At 36.3% G+C, this 18,125-nt stretch overlaps 2 protein-coding genes across 3 annotated transcripts in view; one reads left to right on the forward strand and one right to left on the reverse strand.

The window, feature by feature from the left end:
- GluRS-m (putative glutamate--tRNA ligase, mitochondrial) overlaps positions 1–13,937 on the forward strand; it is a 189,083-nt gene extending 175,146 nt beyond the window's left edge. For both annotated transcript variants that reach the window (XM_090408318.1, XM_090408334.1), the window contains exon 15: positions 13,745–13,937. The gene's annotated coding sequence lies outside the window, so the exon portion shown is untranslated. The remainder of the gene's footprint in view (positions 1–13,744) is intronic.
- LOC150109443 (motile sperm domain-containing protein 2) overlaps positions 1–18,125 on the reverse strand; it is a 104,494-nt gene that overhangs the window by 13,677 nt on the left and 72,692 nt on the right. The window contains exon 6 of the mRNA XM_090413174.1: positions 4,130–4,168. Coding sequence (XP_090269300.1) covers positions 4,130–4,168 — 39 coding nt within the window. The remainder of the gene's footprint in view (positions 1–4,129; positions 4,169–18,125) is intronic.

Consider the following 18,125-nt stretch of genomic DNA (forward strand, 5'->3'; position numbering starts at 1 on the left):
ATAGTATTCCTTTATAATGACAAGGAAGAACTTGCCTCTGATAATGCTAGCTTAAGCTAGCAAAACATTGACTGTAAATAATCAATAAATTATTTACATCCATCGTCTACATAGTTTCCGTTACAGAAATCGACATAAACAAGAAAGAACTAGGAAAAATTCTTGACAAAAGTTAAGAAAATCAGTAAGAACAGAGGACTTCAGCTCCATCATAATATGGAATGAGTTTGATGGGTGAAAGGACTTATACAAGATGGATGGACTTGGTGTGCAGAGACTGGAAAAAGTGTTGCTGAATAAAGTGAAAATGGATGTGCAAAACCAGGGAAACGAACTACCAAGGAGGGGTGAGAGTGGATATGCAAACTTCAGTGAGACAGTTGAGTGTAAAAATGTATATAATGTACCCGAGCCAGCACTAAGGACAAAAAATGGGAATGGGACATTTAGAATAATGCATCAAGATAGGGGTGGGACAAAGGGATCACTGCATTTCATGTATACTAATGCCAGGAGTATTAGGAACAAGGGAGAATTTTTGGCCTTGATTGGCTCTTCCTGGCCACAGGTTATTGGCATTAGTGAAACATGGCTGATGGAAGATGATATAGTTAGTGGGATAGAATGTGTAGGTTATAGTGTGTTTAGGAGGGACAGAGAAAATAAAATGGGGGAGGAGTGTTATTGATGATAGCTGATGAACTGCAGCCAAGAAGAATTGAAGTTGTATTGCAGGATAGTGAAAGGAGCTCTTTTGAGGCTATTTGGTGTGAGATTGAGACTGGCAGAATAAAATATACAGTTGGGTGCTGCTATAGACCAGGTGATGGAATAGATAGTGGAGATAGTATGCATAAACAAATTGATGAAATGAGTGGAAGGAGGGTAATTATTATGGGGGATTTCAACTATAGTAACATGGATTGGAAGGAAGAGAGGACACATGTGAGGAAGGAAATGGATTTTATTCACTTATTAAGGGATAACTATCTGAGACAGAATGTAATTGAAAATACTAGAGATGTGAGAGCGCTTGACCTGGTAATAGCATCCCACAATTTGACTGTAATGAATATGACCATAGTGCCACCTGTTGGTGAGAGTGATCAGAAGGTCTTGACCTGGGAAGTGGCTAAAGGTGTGGAATTTTTGATTACGACAGGGTATATGTGGAATTACCGTGCTGTCAAGTTTGACAAGCTTAGGAGATTGCTTGGAGCAGTGCCATGGCATGTACAATTGCAAGGGCTGGACGTCGATAGAGCATGGGAAGTGGTCAAGGAGCATTTACAGGAGGTTATGGCTGATTGTATACCTAGGGTCCGAATAGTAAAACAAGTAGGGGTTAAATGGATGAATAACACCATTAAGCTTGAGCTGCAAAAAAAGAAACTGTGGAGGGAATTTAAAGAAAGGGGTGACCTGCAGGCACATGAATGGTATAAAGTGCAGGCCAGAAGGGTAACGAGTGTGGTAAAAACAGCAAAAGCCGATTATGAAAGGAAACTAGCTATGCAAGCAAAAGAGAATCTCAAACAGTTCTTTCAATATGCTGAAAGCAAGAAAAAACTGTACATGGCAAAATGATTTTAAGGAATGACAATGGTAAGGAGGTCACTGAACCAGTCAATATAGTGGAGTTACTGAGCATGCACTTTGCAAAAGTGCATCATCCAGGTGGTGACATTGAAAAAAAAATGAAGGAACCATTAGTTTATACAGGAATTGTGATGAATGAAGAGGTGAATAGTCTATTACAGAACTTTAATGTGAATACATCTGTGGGATTGGATGGTATACTGGCACGGGTCTTGTGTGAAGCGGTTAAGGAATTATTAGTGCCCTTGACCATGTTGTTTAATCTGAGTCTCAGGTCTGGTTGGTTTAGTCCCAAAGGTGTGGAAAGAGGGGAAAATAGTTTCACTGCATAAAGGAGGATCCAAGACTATGGTGGCAAATTATCGACTGATCAGCATATCAGGAGTCATTGTCAAGGTCTTGGAGAAAGTAGTCAAGGGAAAAATACAGGAATGGATTGATGAAAATGAGATACTGTACAGGGGACAGCATGACTTTGTGAAGGGTAGATCATGACTCAGTAACTTGCTCAAGTTTTATAACAAGGTGACAGCAGAACTGGATAAGGGAAATGGGTTTACAGTGATACTGCTGGATCTGGCAAAAGCATTTGACAGGATACCACATGGAATTCTAATCTGTAAACTACAACATATGGGAATGGATATAGGGTGGGTGGTTGATGGAGAGATATCAAAGAGTAGTTTATTCAGGAGTAGAGTCCAAAAGACTGCCTCTGACTAGGTGTGCCGCAGGGTTCTGTTCTTGGACCACTGCTGTTTAATCTGTTCGTTAACGATATAGGGAAGGATCTAAGTGGAACAGTTCATTTGTTCGCTGATGATGCAAAGTTGGGTAGGGCGATAGTGAATGCAGAAGATGTCAAAGTCTTGCAGGATGACTTAGATAGATTGGAGTTCTGAGCTAAGGAGAATGAATGTCAATTTAATGTGACAAAATGTAAGGTCATGCATTCTGGGGTGAAAAGATTAGCAGCAGTATACCACATTGGTGGAACTGTACTCCAAGAGATTGATGAGGCCAGGGACTTGGGAGTGTTGGTGAATAGGGAGATGAAGTTTAGGGGGCACATTGCAAAAGTAGCTAAATCAGCTCATCAACTCACTTGGTTGTTGAAAAATACCTTGACGAACAGAGACAAGCAAGTTATTGTACCTCTGTACCAAGCCCTGATAAGACCTCATCTCAACTACTGTGCCCAGATTTGGTCACCTCGGTTCCTTCTTGATGGGGAGGAGGTGGAGAGGATCCAGAGGCGAGTGACTAAGATGATAGCAGGTCTATGGAATGAACCATATGAGAACAGGTTGAAGATTTGTGGGTTGCAGAAACTAGTTGATAGGCAGAAAAGGGGAGATATGATTGAGACATTCAAATTGCTAAAAGGATTCTATAGGATTAATTCAGAGGATATTTTTGAAATCAGGACTGGTGGTGGGAGAACTAGGAGACACTTATGGAAGGCGGGCAAGAGTGTGGTTAGCAGGGGTTTTAGAGCTGGGTTCTTTACTATTAGAGTGGTAAATGAGTGGAATAAGCTGCCAGAGTGTGTTGTGGGTGCTATGACAGTGAGCGAGTTCAAGGCAAGGTATGATAGATACTGTGAGAATGTCGAATAGTTGTGTGGACATGATGTTTAGGGCCTCCCTCGATGAGTCCAATGGGCTCCCTGGAGTAGCACGAAATAATAAAAAAGGAAATACAGACAGGGAAGCTCCTAAGAAACAAGTGTACCTTAATGGAGAAAGAATTGAGGAAGTCAGCAAAGGCATGTACCTAGGATCCAGTAATAATGTGAAGAATTGCTGTTCAGAAGATGAGGAATGGCTAAAGCAACAGTCAGACTTAGATCCATCGTTCCAGATTTTGGACATCTCCACAGTAATGAAGTTGATTTTGAATGCAGCTGTGACTTTTTTTGGAACCTAAAGAAGTCTAATAAGAAAAGGATAGCTGCTTCTGAGATGTGGTGTTACAGAAGGGTATTGAGGATATCATATACTGAAAGGTAGACAAACAGATGGGTGTTAGAAAGGATCAGTAGAACTTTAAGGATATTGACAGAAGAAAGTTGATATACTCTGGACACATTGAAAGGATTATTATGATTATTTGGTAACCTACATTGAGACCACAGACTCATCATGGGATGATCACTCAACCAGCAACATGTTTATCATAATGAGCTTTGAAGTTATTTACACTACCTGTACAATGCACTCAAGGGGAAGAGGTCGTGATTTAATAACAGCAGAGAGGAAGAAGGATGTTAAGAATGTTAGATAATAATAAAAAAAAAAAAAACTCTGCCTATATACAAATGGGTTGGTAGTTTTTTCCAAGTTAAAATTTCTATTATCTGCATGCTGCTTTATTATTTTGATCTCATAATGCTTGTTGCAAGTATGAAACAAATGCCTTTAGTCACTTCAAACTACCATTACGTTTAATGGTGCCACAGATGCCTAGAGTTAAAATTCACACATAACACACATAGACTAAGATCTTCGATAAAGCAAGATTTACTTACCATTAAATAGCCATGGCATATCATACACTATAATATAACCTGAAATAAATAAACTACATTAAAATACAGAATAATTCTACAAGCAATGTTAAAATAGCAAAATTGCAATAAGCTAAATCCTCGATCATTTATAAAAAAAAAGGTAATGAAATTGAGATGTCTGTAATATTCAAGATGTCTAGCTTTTGAAAATTGAAGTATTTTTGTGCTACAAACCCTGGTAACAAATTTAAATGCAGTATTACAATTCAGTTATGACACATTACTGAAATGGGTAGTTTATTACTTGGATGATCAATATTTTTTTCTAATATTCTGAAAGGGGGGGGGGGGAGATTGATCAATATTGAAAGTTTAGAGGAAAATGTTAGTTAATGCATACTGCTGTTATGCAGTGGAGAAAAAACATTCAGATTTAAAGCAATTGGAATGGAAACACTTAAACTAAATTTTATTAACATACCTTTCATGAAGTCAAAAGGCTCAGTGCAGGAAGTACACTCTTACAAAACTTGTGCTTTAACTCAGTTTCCAGTTTTTAAAAAACTGGAAACTGAGTTGCCCTCTTGTTCTAACCCCCTTCCACTAAGATATTTAAACTGGTATCAACCCCTTACACCGATTTAAATATCTCAATCATGTTCTCTTTCCTCCTATTCACAAGGCTTTTGCCAGTTGTATATCCTCAATCTGTGTTCATATTCTACATCCCAAAGACCAGTTACCATCTTAGTCAATCTTACCACCTTAGTCCATGTAAGACCTAATTAAGGCTGCACACACTTCTATTTCTGCACATTAAGGTCCTCTACATCACTTGAAGTCATAATATTAGATTATGGCACTTGCACAATATAACTGAACTTCAGATGCTTGTCCTCCACCACCACTCCCAGATCTTATCTCCACCACCAGCTTCAAAATTTCTCCAAGTGTATACTTTGCATCCCATCATTGCTTACCAAATTTTCTTACCAGAAGTTGACACTTTGCAACATTGAACTGAGTTCTACTCACTTCCACTCATTCAATCTTTCACGTCTCCCTGTAAGATCATAACACATTCTTGATTCTTCATCATTCTGCCAAATTTTGCATAATCTTCCAAACAGTTATATATTAATGATATTGGAGATATACAAGTTAAACAACAATTGCCTCAAAGACTCCTGCTGTTAACCACTGGCGACTTTCCTTTTTCAGGATACCCCCCCCCCCCCCATACACAACTTGCTGATGCCTATCTTACAGCCAGTCACCTATCCTGCTCACTAATCTAGCATCTGCTTCCATTTAGTTATTGACTTGCTGGGTGGCACTATCAAAAGCTTTCGTAAAATTTACTAAATACCACTGTATATAGATCTCCCATGTTCAATATATTTGCCACCTTGTATAGTACATAAGTTAATAAAACATGGCCTTCCTTTAACAAACCTATGCTGACAATCAGAGAATGTTAATCTTATCAACTCACTTCTATATCCTAGCTCTTACCAACCTTTCCAGTACCTTGACCACAACTCCAGATACAGGTTGACCTATAATTTTCCTTATCACCACATTTGTGAAGTGAAACAATTTTATCTTTCTTCCACTCCTTTGGAAGTTGTGGGGTTTGTTAAATAGGCAAGCCAAGGCTGACACCAGCTCCCTAGAACATTTCTTTAAGACGCATGGTGATATGCAATCAACTTATTGTCATCAAGCTTATCCTCATACATGTTTTGCTCATTCACTAGTAAACCATCTATTTCCTCTGCACTTGAATTTCTCACTATTTCACACTGATGAGGATGAAACGCCTTGATGAATTTTCTCACTGAATACCTCTATATCCTCTGCAGTAATTATCAAATTTACCATTTTCATGCATTAACATCATCTTACCATTCTTTCTAGGATTTTTCTTGGCCTGATTTGCATGTTCCTGATCCAGCTGAAGTTTTGCTGTCCTTACCAACTGAGTCAGCTTCCTAGTCTGCTCTTCATGCAACTGATTAAGATTATTCATCTTGTGCTACTTCCAAAGTAGCTTCTTCCAGATTTGATGCTTAATCATCATCCATCTATCCATTTGAAACCTACCTTATTCAGCCTTTTAACCTTCAGAATACATTCATGGATTGATGCTGTTAAATACCCATCAGTGCCTAAGCAGGATTTATCTCCATATTGCTTAATTCCTCATCCTGTACTATAGCTCCAAGTTGTCTAAGCATTTCATAAATCACTGGTTTTGTAGTTTCACATACATTCTTTCTTTGCAGAAGGTCTTTATATGGCTAGCCATCACCCAGGTGATCACATCATGGTCACTCACCAAATGGAGGGAAATGCAACACCCCCCCCCCCCCACACTCATGACATCAATGAAATTATCAGATCTAAAACTTTGCATGCTTTCCTTTATATACTGTATAATAGTCATCTCAAGAACAAGAAATTAGTTTTCTTTATTCCAAAATGCTATCTTTACTTAAATATAAAGAGCTAATAAGCTTCATTTCGGCAAGCTAGACATTATTTAAATTAAGGGGATATTAAATCCCACACATTGTTTTAAAATAAATGATAAATAAAATAAAAATAAATAAATAATGTAATAACAGCATACATTTTCTAGGAAATGTGTTTTTACATTATGGGAAATACCTAAGAATAGTGATCAGAACTTCACCACCTTTGCTACGAGTTGTCCGGTATTGTACTACGTACTAGGGTCACTTGCATTAGCTCATGCTAGTGGTCGCCGATACTTTAGTTTACTATATTCGGCAAGAAACTGATTCCAATCTTTGAGTTTCTTATTCGGTTTTAAAACCATGTGGGATTTAATATCCCCTTAATTTAAATAATACTATCTTTACATTCTTATCCATATTCTATAGCACCCATAATGATTACTTTTCCCTTGTTCACCCCCCACCTCACATTATACTGCCTTAAAATTGTTGCTGCTTATATGGATATAATTCCCTGTTATCATCAGGGCTTTCTCCTTCTCTATCCTAGTGAAAAACATCTTTCACTAGGATAGAGAGATGGAAGAGAGGGAATAGAATTTCTATTTTTTTCTATAACCAGTCCTACTATACAACCTGTTGGTTGCAACTTCCCCTACCTACCCATTAAATCACCTTTATCCTCCACTTACCTCAGACCATTCCATTCTGATCATCTCTAGACAGACATTCATTATTACTTCCAACATCCACTCTCCTGATGTAGTATCTCCTTGTTCATCGACTCTCCCCCACTCATTTTCCCTGTCCCACTTGCATTCTCTCGTCTCACTATTTCTGTTAATAAGCACTTCAATCTCATCTGTTCCACTCTCATCTTTCATTTCAACTCTTGCTTGAATCACTCATTACATTGCACTTCCTTCTAGCAACACTTTCTGCAGTTAACTCACACCAGACCCATTCAGATGCAATTCAACATTTTATACAAATCTATTCTTCCCTCAAATACATGTCATATCTACAAATTGCACTCCCTTCTCCCATAGCTCTGCCAGAATACCATTCATGAGTCTTGCTCTCTATCTCAACTTGTCATACCTTTTAAAAGTAGCCACATGGAATGTGTGAAGCATAACAAAAAGGAATTAGAAGTAGTAAAAAAACTAAAAATATTAACATAGCATAACCGAAACAAAAAATAAATTAAAGGGAACAAAAGATAGTTTTACTATGCTATATAGTGGACCAACATCACAGCTTCTAGTGGTGTGATCATTTTAATTGATAATAAATAGAATATGAAATTACAGTTTTGTAAATGATTGAATTAAATTAAAACCAAATAGAAGCTACTTAAATATCATAGGAGTATGTCCCTGAAGGAGGTAGCAAATAGGATTCTGAACAATTTTATGAGGAACTACAAAAACAGTTAAATGTAATAAAAATGACTATATATTAATAGCAGGAGATCTTAATGCTAGAGTTGGAAATAATCCAATCCCAGATGTCTTGGTAAAATATAGGGAAATTTGCATGAATAGTAATGGTCAAGAACTATTAGACTTCTGTACATTCAATAATTTTAAAATAATCACTTTTTTTTTTCAAAAAAAAAAATACACACACACACACTTGGAATGGCAGAAGATCGATAAGTGATTACATCATTACTAATCAGAAACTAGTTTCGCGTGTGAGAGATGCGAATGTTTACAGAGGAAGTGAAATTTTTTCTGATCATTTAGTTCACTAAAATATAAATACTAGCAAAATGGAGAAAGTAAATAAGGAAAAACAAGAAATAACAAGCATATATTTTAACACGAGTCTTGCACTCGTATATTCCTAAGGAGTGGAAGAGGGCAAGATTGTGCCACTTCATAAAGGTGGTGATAGAACTCAAACATCAAACTATAGGGCTATCTATGTATCAGGTGTTGTAGTTAAGTTATTGGAGAAGCTTGTGAGAACTAGGATCCAGAATTGGGTTGACAACAATGGTATTATCTTTGATGGATAGCATGGATTTGCTAAAGGGAGGTCATGTTTTAGTAATTTACTTATTACAATAAGGTGACTGCTTCCATGGACACACAGTAATATACTTAGGTTTTGCAAAGGCTTTTGATAGATTACTGCATGATAAGTTGATAGTCAAACTGGAGTGGATGGAGTTGGATATTAGATTGGTGCATAGGATTGGAGACTGGCTATCTGATAGGTATCAACAAGTTGTGTATAGGGGAGCAATATCCAGGAAAAGGAAAGTTACTAGTGGTGTGCCTCAGGGGTCTGTTTTAGGGACATTGGTGTTTAACTTTTATATTAATGATATTGGTGAAGATTGGATGGAGATATTCAGAATTTATGCTTGGTGAGGATATATTGTGGTGGAGGAAATAAAGAGATCTGGGGGTGATAGTGGATAAGGATCTGAAATTTAGGGGACACATAGCCAAAATTGTGAAGACAAGATGAAGGCTTCAGGGAATGATGCGGAGGACACAGACTTGTAGAAGTAGGGAGATTCTTGTTCCATTGTATAAGGCTTTGATTAGGCCATATGGACTATTGTGCCCAGATTTGGTCACCTGGTTTTCAGAAGGATGAAGATATGTTGGAAAGATTCCTCATACTTCAGAAGGATGAAGTATGAGGAAAGATTGAGAAGATGCAACTTGCAGAGTCTGGTGGAGAGGAGGGGAGATATGATAGAGACCTACAAATTATTAAAGGATTGTTATAGGATCAATACTGGAGAGGTTCTACAGAAAATATTGAGAGGTCAGGGGAGAACCAGAGGTCATCCCTAGAAGCTGTATAAGAAAGGTGTGAGTAGGGGAGTGAGAAGCAGGTTTTTTTTCATGCAGAGTTGTGAATGATTGGAATGCCTTGCCTGAGAGTGGTGTCTGCAGAGAGTTTGAGTGTGTTTAAAGCACGGTATGAGCTGTGTGTTTGATAAAAGGACCTCCTAGATGAGTGACTCCATGGGGTCTTGGGTAATAATGATAATATCTATTACAAGAAGAAAGCATTAGAATGCTGAATCAATCATGATTAACAGATGACCTAAAAGAAGCCCAAATCAGTGACGATTTAGAAGAATGGAAAACTTCAATAAAGATAATCCATAAAGCAGCCTCTGAAATCATTGGAAAGAAAAACATTAAAAATCTGTAACACAGATATAGAAAATGCAATAAAAGAAAAACAAATGGCATACAAATGAAATATACAAAAACAAAAGAAATAGCTAAAACCATAGTGCAGAAAGCTTACCAAGATGCTTGAGACAGATTAATAAAATAAAGGACATACATGGAAGACATAATATAGCCTACAAAATATTAAGGAAATTAAACAATGAAGAAAGATATATAGCACAAATCAACATAATACAAGAGAAACAATGGAGATAAAACAAGAATTATGATACGAGCTAAATTAAAAAAAAGAAAAAAGAAAAACCAGCTAATGCCTTTTTATTCCCGTATAGGGAGTAGGCTAGGCTGTTTAGTCCTAACTTTTGGAGACTGAGCGGCAGTTCAATCTCCACTGGCAGCCAATCAGAGATAGCTGGTCCAAGGCTATCACTAAGTGACACACACAGCGAAGAGAGATGGCTCTTCAAGTGCCGCAATCTCATGGTCCCTAACACAACATATTTAATGTCTGAAATAATGTGGGTTCTACGGTCAATTTTCTTGAGTTTACAGGGAAAAAAATCCCACTCGCCCAAGCCAAAAATCAACTAACTCAGGAACCGGTCGAAAAAAGGCTTAGAAAAATTTCCTCTAGTCAACGACTAGATTTGAAACAAAGTCTTCCTTTGTGTGGTCAAGCGCCATGGTGTGCAAATGTCACATTCACTGCACTACACAGGCTCTTGCAAGCCAAATTTAATAACAGAAAATAATAATAATGAAGAAATCAGCACTCATATAGAACCAATAAAATTGGAAGAACTAAAATAAACAAAGATGTCAAAAATAGAAAATCAAGTGGATTAGATGGCATAAATACAGAACTTTGGAAGTATAGTGGAGAATATTTACATCGTAGATTCTTAAAATTAATAAATAACTGTTGGAGGAAATGTTAGGCTCCAGATTGGTTAAAAGCTAAAGTTATATCTATGTTTAAGAAAGGAAACAATGATCGTGGAAATTACAGAGGAATAAGTTTATTAAATATAGGTTACAAAATTTATAGTAAAATCCTGAATTAAAAGACTTAGAAATACTGAAAACAGTCTACTCTCAGAAGAACAAAATTGTTTCAGACATGGAAGATCATGTATAGGCAATATTTATGTGTTAAAACAAATTATTGAAAAAAGATGAGAACTTAATTTAGAGACTCATATGGCCTTTATAGATTATGAGAAAGCTTTTGATAAAATACAAATAAAAGTTATGGAATATAATGATAAAACAAGAGTATCCATTACATTTGGTACAAGCTATACAAAGTTTAGCTAAAGATACAAAATAGTTAACAGTTAGGAATAAATTAAAAGGAGACTGAAATAAATCAGGGCATCAGACAGGGATGTAGCTTATCTTCAACTCTATTCAATATATAGATTTATCCAATTATTAAAATATGGAAAACAGTAAAACAAGGTATCTAGTTAACCACTAGAACTGTTATCAATACAATGCTGCAGATGATCAGATTATATTATTACAAGACAATGAAGATGCCTTCAAAAATTTGTTTATAAAGCTAACAAGACGATTTAAAAATGTCACAAAAGAAAACAAAAGTCATGGCATTTAAAGGTTAAGATCATGTTAGATCAAAAATAGTTATAGAAAATAAAATAATAGAACAGATGACAGTTTATTTAGACTGCATAATAATATATCTTAAAGATATAGATGAAAAAATAAAGAAATTTCAGAAAATCTGTGGAACAATTAAGACACTGAATAAAAAACAAGATGAGAAACTCAACTAAATTTTTATAAAGTAATGGCCACTCTTCTATGTGGTTCAGAAACATGGACCACTAAAAAGAAAGAGGAAAGTAAAATACAAGTTGCAGAGATGAGATTTTTAAGAGCAATTAGAGGATGCACAAAAATTGTACCATAAGAAATACATCAGAAAAGAACTAGATATTTATGACAAATGAAAAGATCAAGGAATATAGAGAGAAAATGGAAAAAACATCTATTTAGGAAAGACATCCAACAAAAGAGGTAGATTGATAGACCAAAGGGAAAGAGAGAGGAAGACCAGTGAAACTGGAATAGACAAATATCTAATCCTTGAAGAGAACTCTTTCTGCAAAATATTTTATTGTCATGATTTTCCATAACTTTTTCAAGTTACTGCTATTCAGCGATTTTTTTTCCTTCAATAAACTGCTCCCCCCCCCCCCAAGGTGAGTTGTCTTTTAATTAATTTTCTGGAGACCTCAAAACTACAAACAGTAGTTGATAAAATGAAGCACACCAACCATTTAACATCTGACAAACTAATAATTTTTATTCCTTTATATAAAAAAAGTAATTATGCTACTTTTAAACTAGTATCTTAATATTTACTCTTAATGCAAAGCACCTCAATAAAGGTCGAAACCAGTCTGGGTAGTGGCCCCTTGCCTTTAATACAAAGCATCATACATCTCCTCCAGGAGATGTGCTTTGCATTAAGGGTAAATATTAAGATTAGTGATCAGAGCTTATTCTACTTTTACCATGAGTTTCCTTGGTCTTGCACTATGTGCAGGGTCAGCTAGACTTGCAGGTGCAAACTTGACTTATTTGTCTGTTTGCTTACTTGGGAAATGGAGTAAAACTAGGTTTAAAATAGCTTGGTATCTTTAACATTTATATAATTCCACTACATTCCTGTAGGTACTTGCCATTACCACCCAGTGTCACCCTTTCACAATCATTCCTTACTGGGCACACAATGAAAATCCGATTTCACTTGGCTGATGGCCAATTTATCAAACTATTTTTTCATAGTGCTTTGTCAAGATTTTTAGACTCCAAGTTATGCATCTGCCATCTTGTATCCAACTTTATTCATTTGTCATCCTATCATTTATCTTCTTAACATTTGACATTATTTTCAGTGTTTTTAAATGTGGTCCTAATGCTCCCTGAGCTTTCCTTGCAACTCATCATCCAGGACAGTGCTCCAGACTGACTACAAAGCTTGCCATAATCATCTACTTTAATTCCTTATTCTTTTGCTTAAAATCCTCATGCCTGGTAGCCTCCCAACTCAGACCTTGTGATTACTCACTCACACCAACTGAGTAATAAACATAATAAATTTAGTTTAATCCTTTACCTAACTATAGGCAAATAAAGTTTGCACTTGTAGTTCAGGACTGAGGCAACTCGTAGCAAAGGTGAACCAAGCTTTCATCACTCCTTGTCTCAGTATCTCCCATAATGCAAAGCACATATCCTTGCAGACATGTATAATGTCTATGCATTAAGGGAAGGGCCACTACCCAGACTGGTTTCAACCTTTATTGAGGTCTCATCAGTGGGAGGCAGACCCAGAGGTGGTGATACTAAGGTAGAAGCAATGAAGAGGTCATATTTACTTATATGAGTTGCCAAAAGGTGTACCATCTTATTAATGGAAGTTTATTTCCAACTTGGTTAGACTATAATAAATTTAGTTTAATCCTTTACTCAAGTGTAGGCAAACAAAGTTTGCACCTGAAGTAGTGCAGGACTGAGGCAACTCGTAGCAAAGGTAGACCAAAATCTCTCCATTGCTTCTGCCTTAATATCACCTGGGTCTGCCTCCCACTGACGAGACCTCGATAAAGGTCGAAACCGGTCTGGGTAGTAGCCTTTCCCTTAATGCATAGCATTATACATGTCTGCAAGGAGATGTGAGCTTGGCCCACCTTTGCTACGAGTTGCCTCAGTCTTGGACTACTTCAGGCGCAAACTTTGTTTGCCTATACTTGGGTAAAGGATTAAACTAAATTTATTATAGTTTAACCAAGTGGAAAATAACTAATAAACACCAGTGAAGTTCTAAAATTGTGGGCTATTGTTTATTATAAATGAAGTGCTTCATTTTTTTTAAATATTTTTGCATTTTATAAATTAAATCACAGAGATGGATAAATTATTTTCATTAATTATTATATTCATATTAGTATTGGACTCCAGGGTGCCCTTTAAAGAGAGATTCCATGATGACTTCTGAGTCCAGAACAGGTCATTGTAGGCCTAAATCCATGAAAAGCATGATGTTAGTAATGGTAACTTACCTCATGAAAAGTAATAAAGTATTTCTCTTTGTACAACACAACATGCTGTAGGTATGTATTACTCCCTCTCCCCTTATACTCAGGTGAAAGCATCGAGTTGCCATTCTAAATGTGCAACCTGTTTGTAATAAAATCTGGCACTTTTTCTTTGGTTGTTGCCACATCATAAATTTTACTAAAATCAAAGGTCATATTGCATACAGTACGAATATTGATATTACAACATGAAAAATCTATTAAAACTCAAGTATTTTAAGAATGGAGTTCTACAAACTAAATACTTTAATAGTTAAAAACACCATTTTATTATATTCTAGGAATACAAGCTTTACATTAATTTATTTAACTAAGTGGTACATAACTTAATGACTTATATGAGATTGCTTATTGCTGGATAAGAAGCAGATGTTTGGCATTGTCATCTTAAGCTGAAGTTGATCTTCCAGGTGAGTGTGTCATTTTGGTGAAGCAAGTCTTAATTTGAACTATGCCTACATTTTTTTGGATACTCAAAAGTATTCTTCCTTATTTCAATGGAATTTTTCTTATTGTCCAATAGATTTCAGCTTGTCTTCAAAGAGATCAATCAGCTCCATTTATAAATTTTCAGGGGTACTAGAGACAACAGATGAGGTTAGAAAGCCAGTTTTAGTGTGAGATCATATTTCTCAAACTCTTTAAGCTTGTCGTTGTATTTTTGATCAATAAGCCAAAGAATGTATTCATTAATATTGCAGTTTAAGATGTTATTAGCGTAGCATTCTTCAACTACCTTTTCCATTGCTGGAGTTGAAATTACAGATTTAGAAAGAAGTTGTTAAAAAAATAAAATAATAATCAACTTATAAATGCTTGACTATTCTGCCACATTTTCGATGTTGATTTAGTTTTGCCTTGTAAACAAACATTTAGCCGGTGTTCTTTTGACATTAAGTCACATGAAAATGCAGCATTTCTGCAGAAATCTACTTCAGAAAATATTTTGTTCCATGTAAAAATTTGACGTATGTTTTCATAGTGACAAAACACTGTCAACTATGAAAACTGGCAATATACCTCACAGTGATAAGGTAGATCCACAGAATGTTTCCTCATCAGATATGAAATACACTGCAAAACTGGCAATGATGCTTTAAAGCATTGCCAGTTTTGACAGTAATGCTTTAAGTCCACATTCAGTGTCAAACTCAATTGGACCACAAGCCATTTGCCAGAAAATTGTATCTTAAGTGGGCTGCAAAAAAAAATTTGACTAAAAAAAGCCGTACTGATTAGATCAAAAGAGAAGTGAAAGAATGAGTATAAAAAACAGAATAAATTACGTTTTCATTAATTTTCCAAAGTTATTACAAGAAATAAAATAATATAATGATTATTACAACTCAAAAAAAAAAAAAAAAAAAAGAATATTTTTATTATTTTATTTTAGATCAAATAATTATACAGTGGCATCCATATTGCAACTATAAATGTAGCATGCAAATGAACAAATCAAATGTTTAAATCAATATTTCTGTTTTATTATAAAAAGCAACCATCCTTTATTTTTGTATCGTTCCTTGAGACATCATGGGCTGCCAATTTGACACCCCTGCCTTAAAGTATTTGCTCAAATATAGTTACATGTTAAGGCATTAGTGAGACTTGGCTAACAGCAGATGTAGTTACAAGGATAGAATGTAAAGGGTTTAGTATTTTCAGGGAAGATAAAGATAGGATGAGGGAGGCGTACTGCTAATGACAGATGAATTGCAGCCAAAACAAATAGAAGATAGGCAGGAGGGTGGCTGCAGACTGATGTGAGATCAAGGCCAGTAACAAAAAATGCAGTTGGTTGTTGCTGTAGGCCAGGGTTTTCTATGGATGATCTGGAAGGCATGCACTGGCAAATTAGTATAATGGGTACAGGTCGAGCAATTATTATTATATTATTTGACACCTCCAGGGAGTCCAAAGACTCATCGAGGGAGAGTGTGCCAATAGCATCGAATGATTGCTCCCCTTCCAACTAATAACTACACTCATACTTACCTATTATGGGACTTCAACTATGAAGATAGACTGGAAGGAAGAAAGATCACATGGCAAGAAGGGACTAGGGATGCGAGAGTATTAGATCTTGCCATAGGATCAGAAGAGCTATTCATAACCAAGGTGGCCACATTGCCTTTGACAATGAAAGTGACCATGCAATCTTGACTTGGGAGATTGTAAAACATAAGGAATATTATGTCAAGAAGGGATATATGTGGAATTACAAGACAGGTGATTATGACAAATTTAGGAGGAAGCTTGAATCTGTACCATGGAATAAAACACTACAAGGGAAGGGATGTTAGTAGTGCATGGGAAAGAGCTAAGGGGCATCTAGAGGAAGCAGTATTAAATTGTATACCTAAGGTAAGGAGGGTTAATGAGGTTAATCTGTATGTTGGCCATGGTGTGCCATCTGTACCACACACATTCTCACACAAGAACTGAACAATATTGCTTATAATCTGGAGCTGTTCCAAGGCCAAAGCAGAGTTACTGGGATCAAGATTTCCACAATGGAATCTTGAAGGAAAATGTCCGAGTGACCTCGTTTCACACTTGTCGTGAGCAGTTTACACCTTTCTTCTGAAAGGAAGATGACCTTGTGTTCTGCTATGATATAGATCACCTGATGAATGTCCTTTGAATCAAAAATGACATGCACGAATGGCAACTATTCATAGACTCATTGAAACCGAGTTTCAAGGCAGTGTTGCTGCATAATGGAAACCAGCTTCCATCTGTTTCAGTTGGACATGCTGTCTACATGAAAGAAACCTATGACAACCTAAAACAGCTGTTGGGCTATCTTCAATATAGCAAGTACGGTTGGCATCTCTGTGGTGACTTGAAAATAATGACTGTGTTGATGCATCTGAGATATAGAGTTCCATGTTTTTTTGTGTGAATGGGACAGCTGAGCAAAGATTTTGCACTGTGTGAAGAGAGAGACTGGCCTGCAAGGAAATCATTGAAGGTGAGAGAGAAGAATGTGCAACACCCAGCACTAGCAGAAACAAAATTCTGGTACCAACCCTATACATCAAACTCAGTCTGCTAAAAAAACTTTGTAAAAGCCATGGAGTACCTGGCTGACAAATTCCCTTGTCAGCCAGGTACTCCACTGAGTAAAAATTGTCTGTACAATTTTTACTCAGCGAAGTCAAAAATGAAAGGGAGTTTGTGGGTCCTCAGATATGTCAATAAGGGCAAAAGATAATGGATATCAGTTTAATATGGAGAAATTAAATGTATAGTTATGCATTTTGGGATAAATAGATTACAAACTATATACTATATTGATGGAACTATACTACAGGAAATATATGAAGTTTTTTTTGGGGGGGGGGGGTAGGCAGAGTTAAAGTTTAAAGGACATATTGCTAAGGTAGCCCATAAGATTACTTGGGGAGAAATGAGAAACATTTAAGTTGCTTAAAGGGTTTTTATAGCATTGATGCAGGGGAAAATGTTTCAGCACTTGACTAAAAAGGTACCAGAACAAGAAGTCATCCTTAGAAGTTGAATAAAGGTATGGTTAGTAAGGGTGTGAGGACTAGATTTTTCACTGTGAATGAGTGGAATGGGTTGCCAGTCAGTTGTGAGTGCTTTGTCTGTTAATGGTTCAAGTAGAGGTATGATAGATTGTGTGGATAGTTTGGGTTCCTGCAATGGGTCTAGATTCCATGGAGGCATCTGTACAATAGCAATAATAATTATTATATTTAAAAACACAGTGAAGGAAATGCTTAATTCCCACATGGAGCAAATCAATCAAAAATTTAAAAGGAATATGAACACTATTTACAGTACAACAACAATAGCATCAAAGAACTGCTTGGAATTGTGCGCACTGTTAAATCTGATCTATTAAGTAATGGAAGAGCAGCAAATTCTTAACTGCAACAACAATGAGAAAGGAAGTGAAAACCCTCAAATCTCAAGTGGAAAATGTCTTGCAGAAAAAACGAAAAAAGAACGGCAAATAAATGGGATACCCAAAACAGGGTCAGAAGATCTCAACTCCCTAATACAAATCAATTAGCACAGCAATAGGCATACTGGTCACATCCACTGACATCACCTCTGTAAATCAAGGATCACAATGAAATAAAGAGAGACCACCATCTGTAATCTTATGCTTTACCACTAAAAGCTTGAGAGATCGCATCCTAGCTGCAAGCAAGAAGGTAAAGCCAATAACGTCAGTTCTCAATAAACAGGCAACTGTCAA

Source organism: Typopeltis vanoorti, chromosome 2 (assembly GCF_054136105.1).
Source record: "Typopeltis vanoorti isolate ZY-2024b chromosome 2, IOZ_Tvanoo_1.0, whole genome shotgun sequence".
Classification (NCBI taxonomy): domain Eukaryota; kingdom Metazoa; phylum Arthropoda; class Arachnida; order Uropygi; family Thelyphonidae; genus Typopeltis; species Typopeltis vanoorti.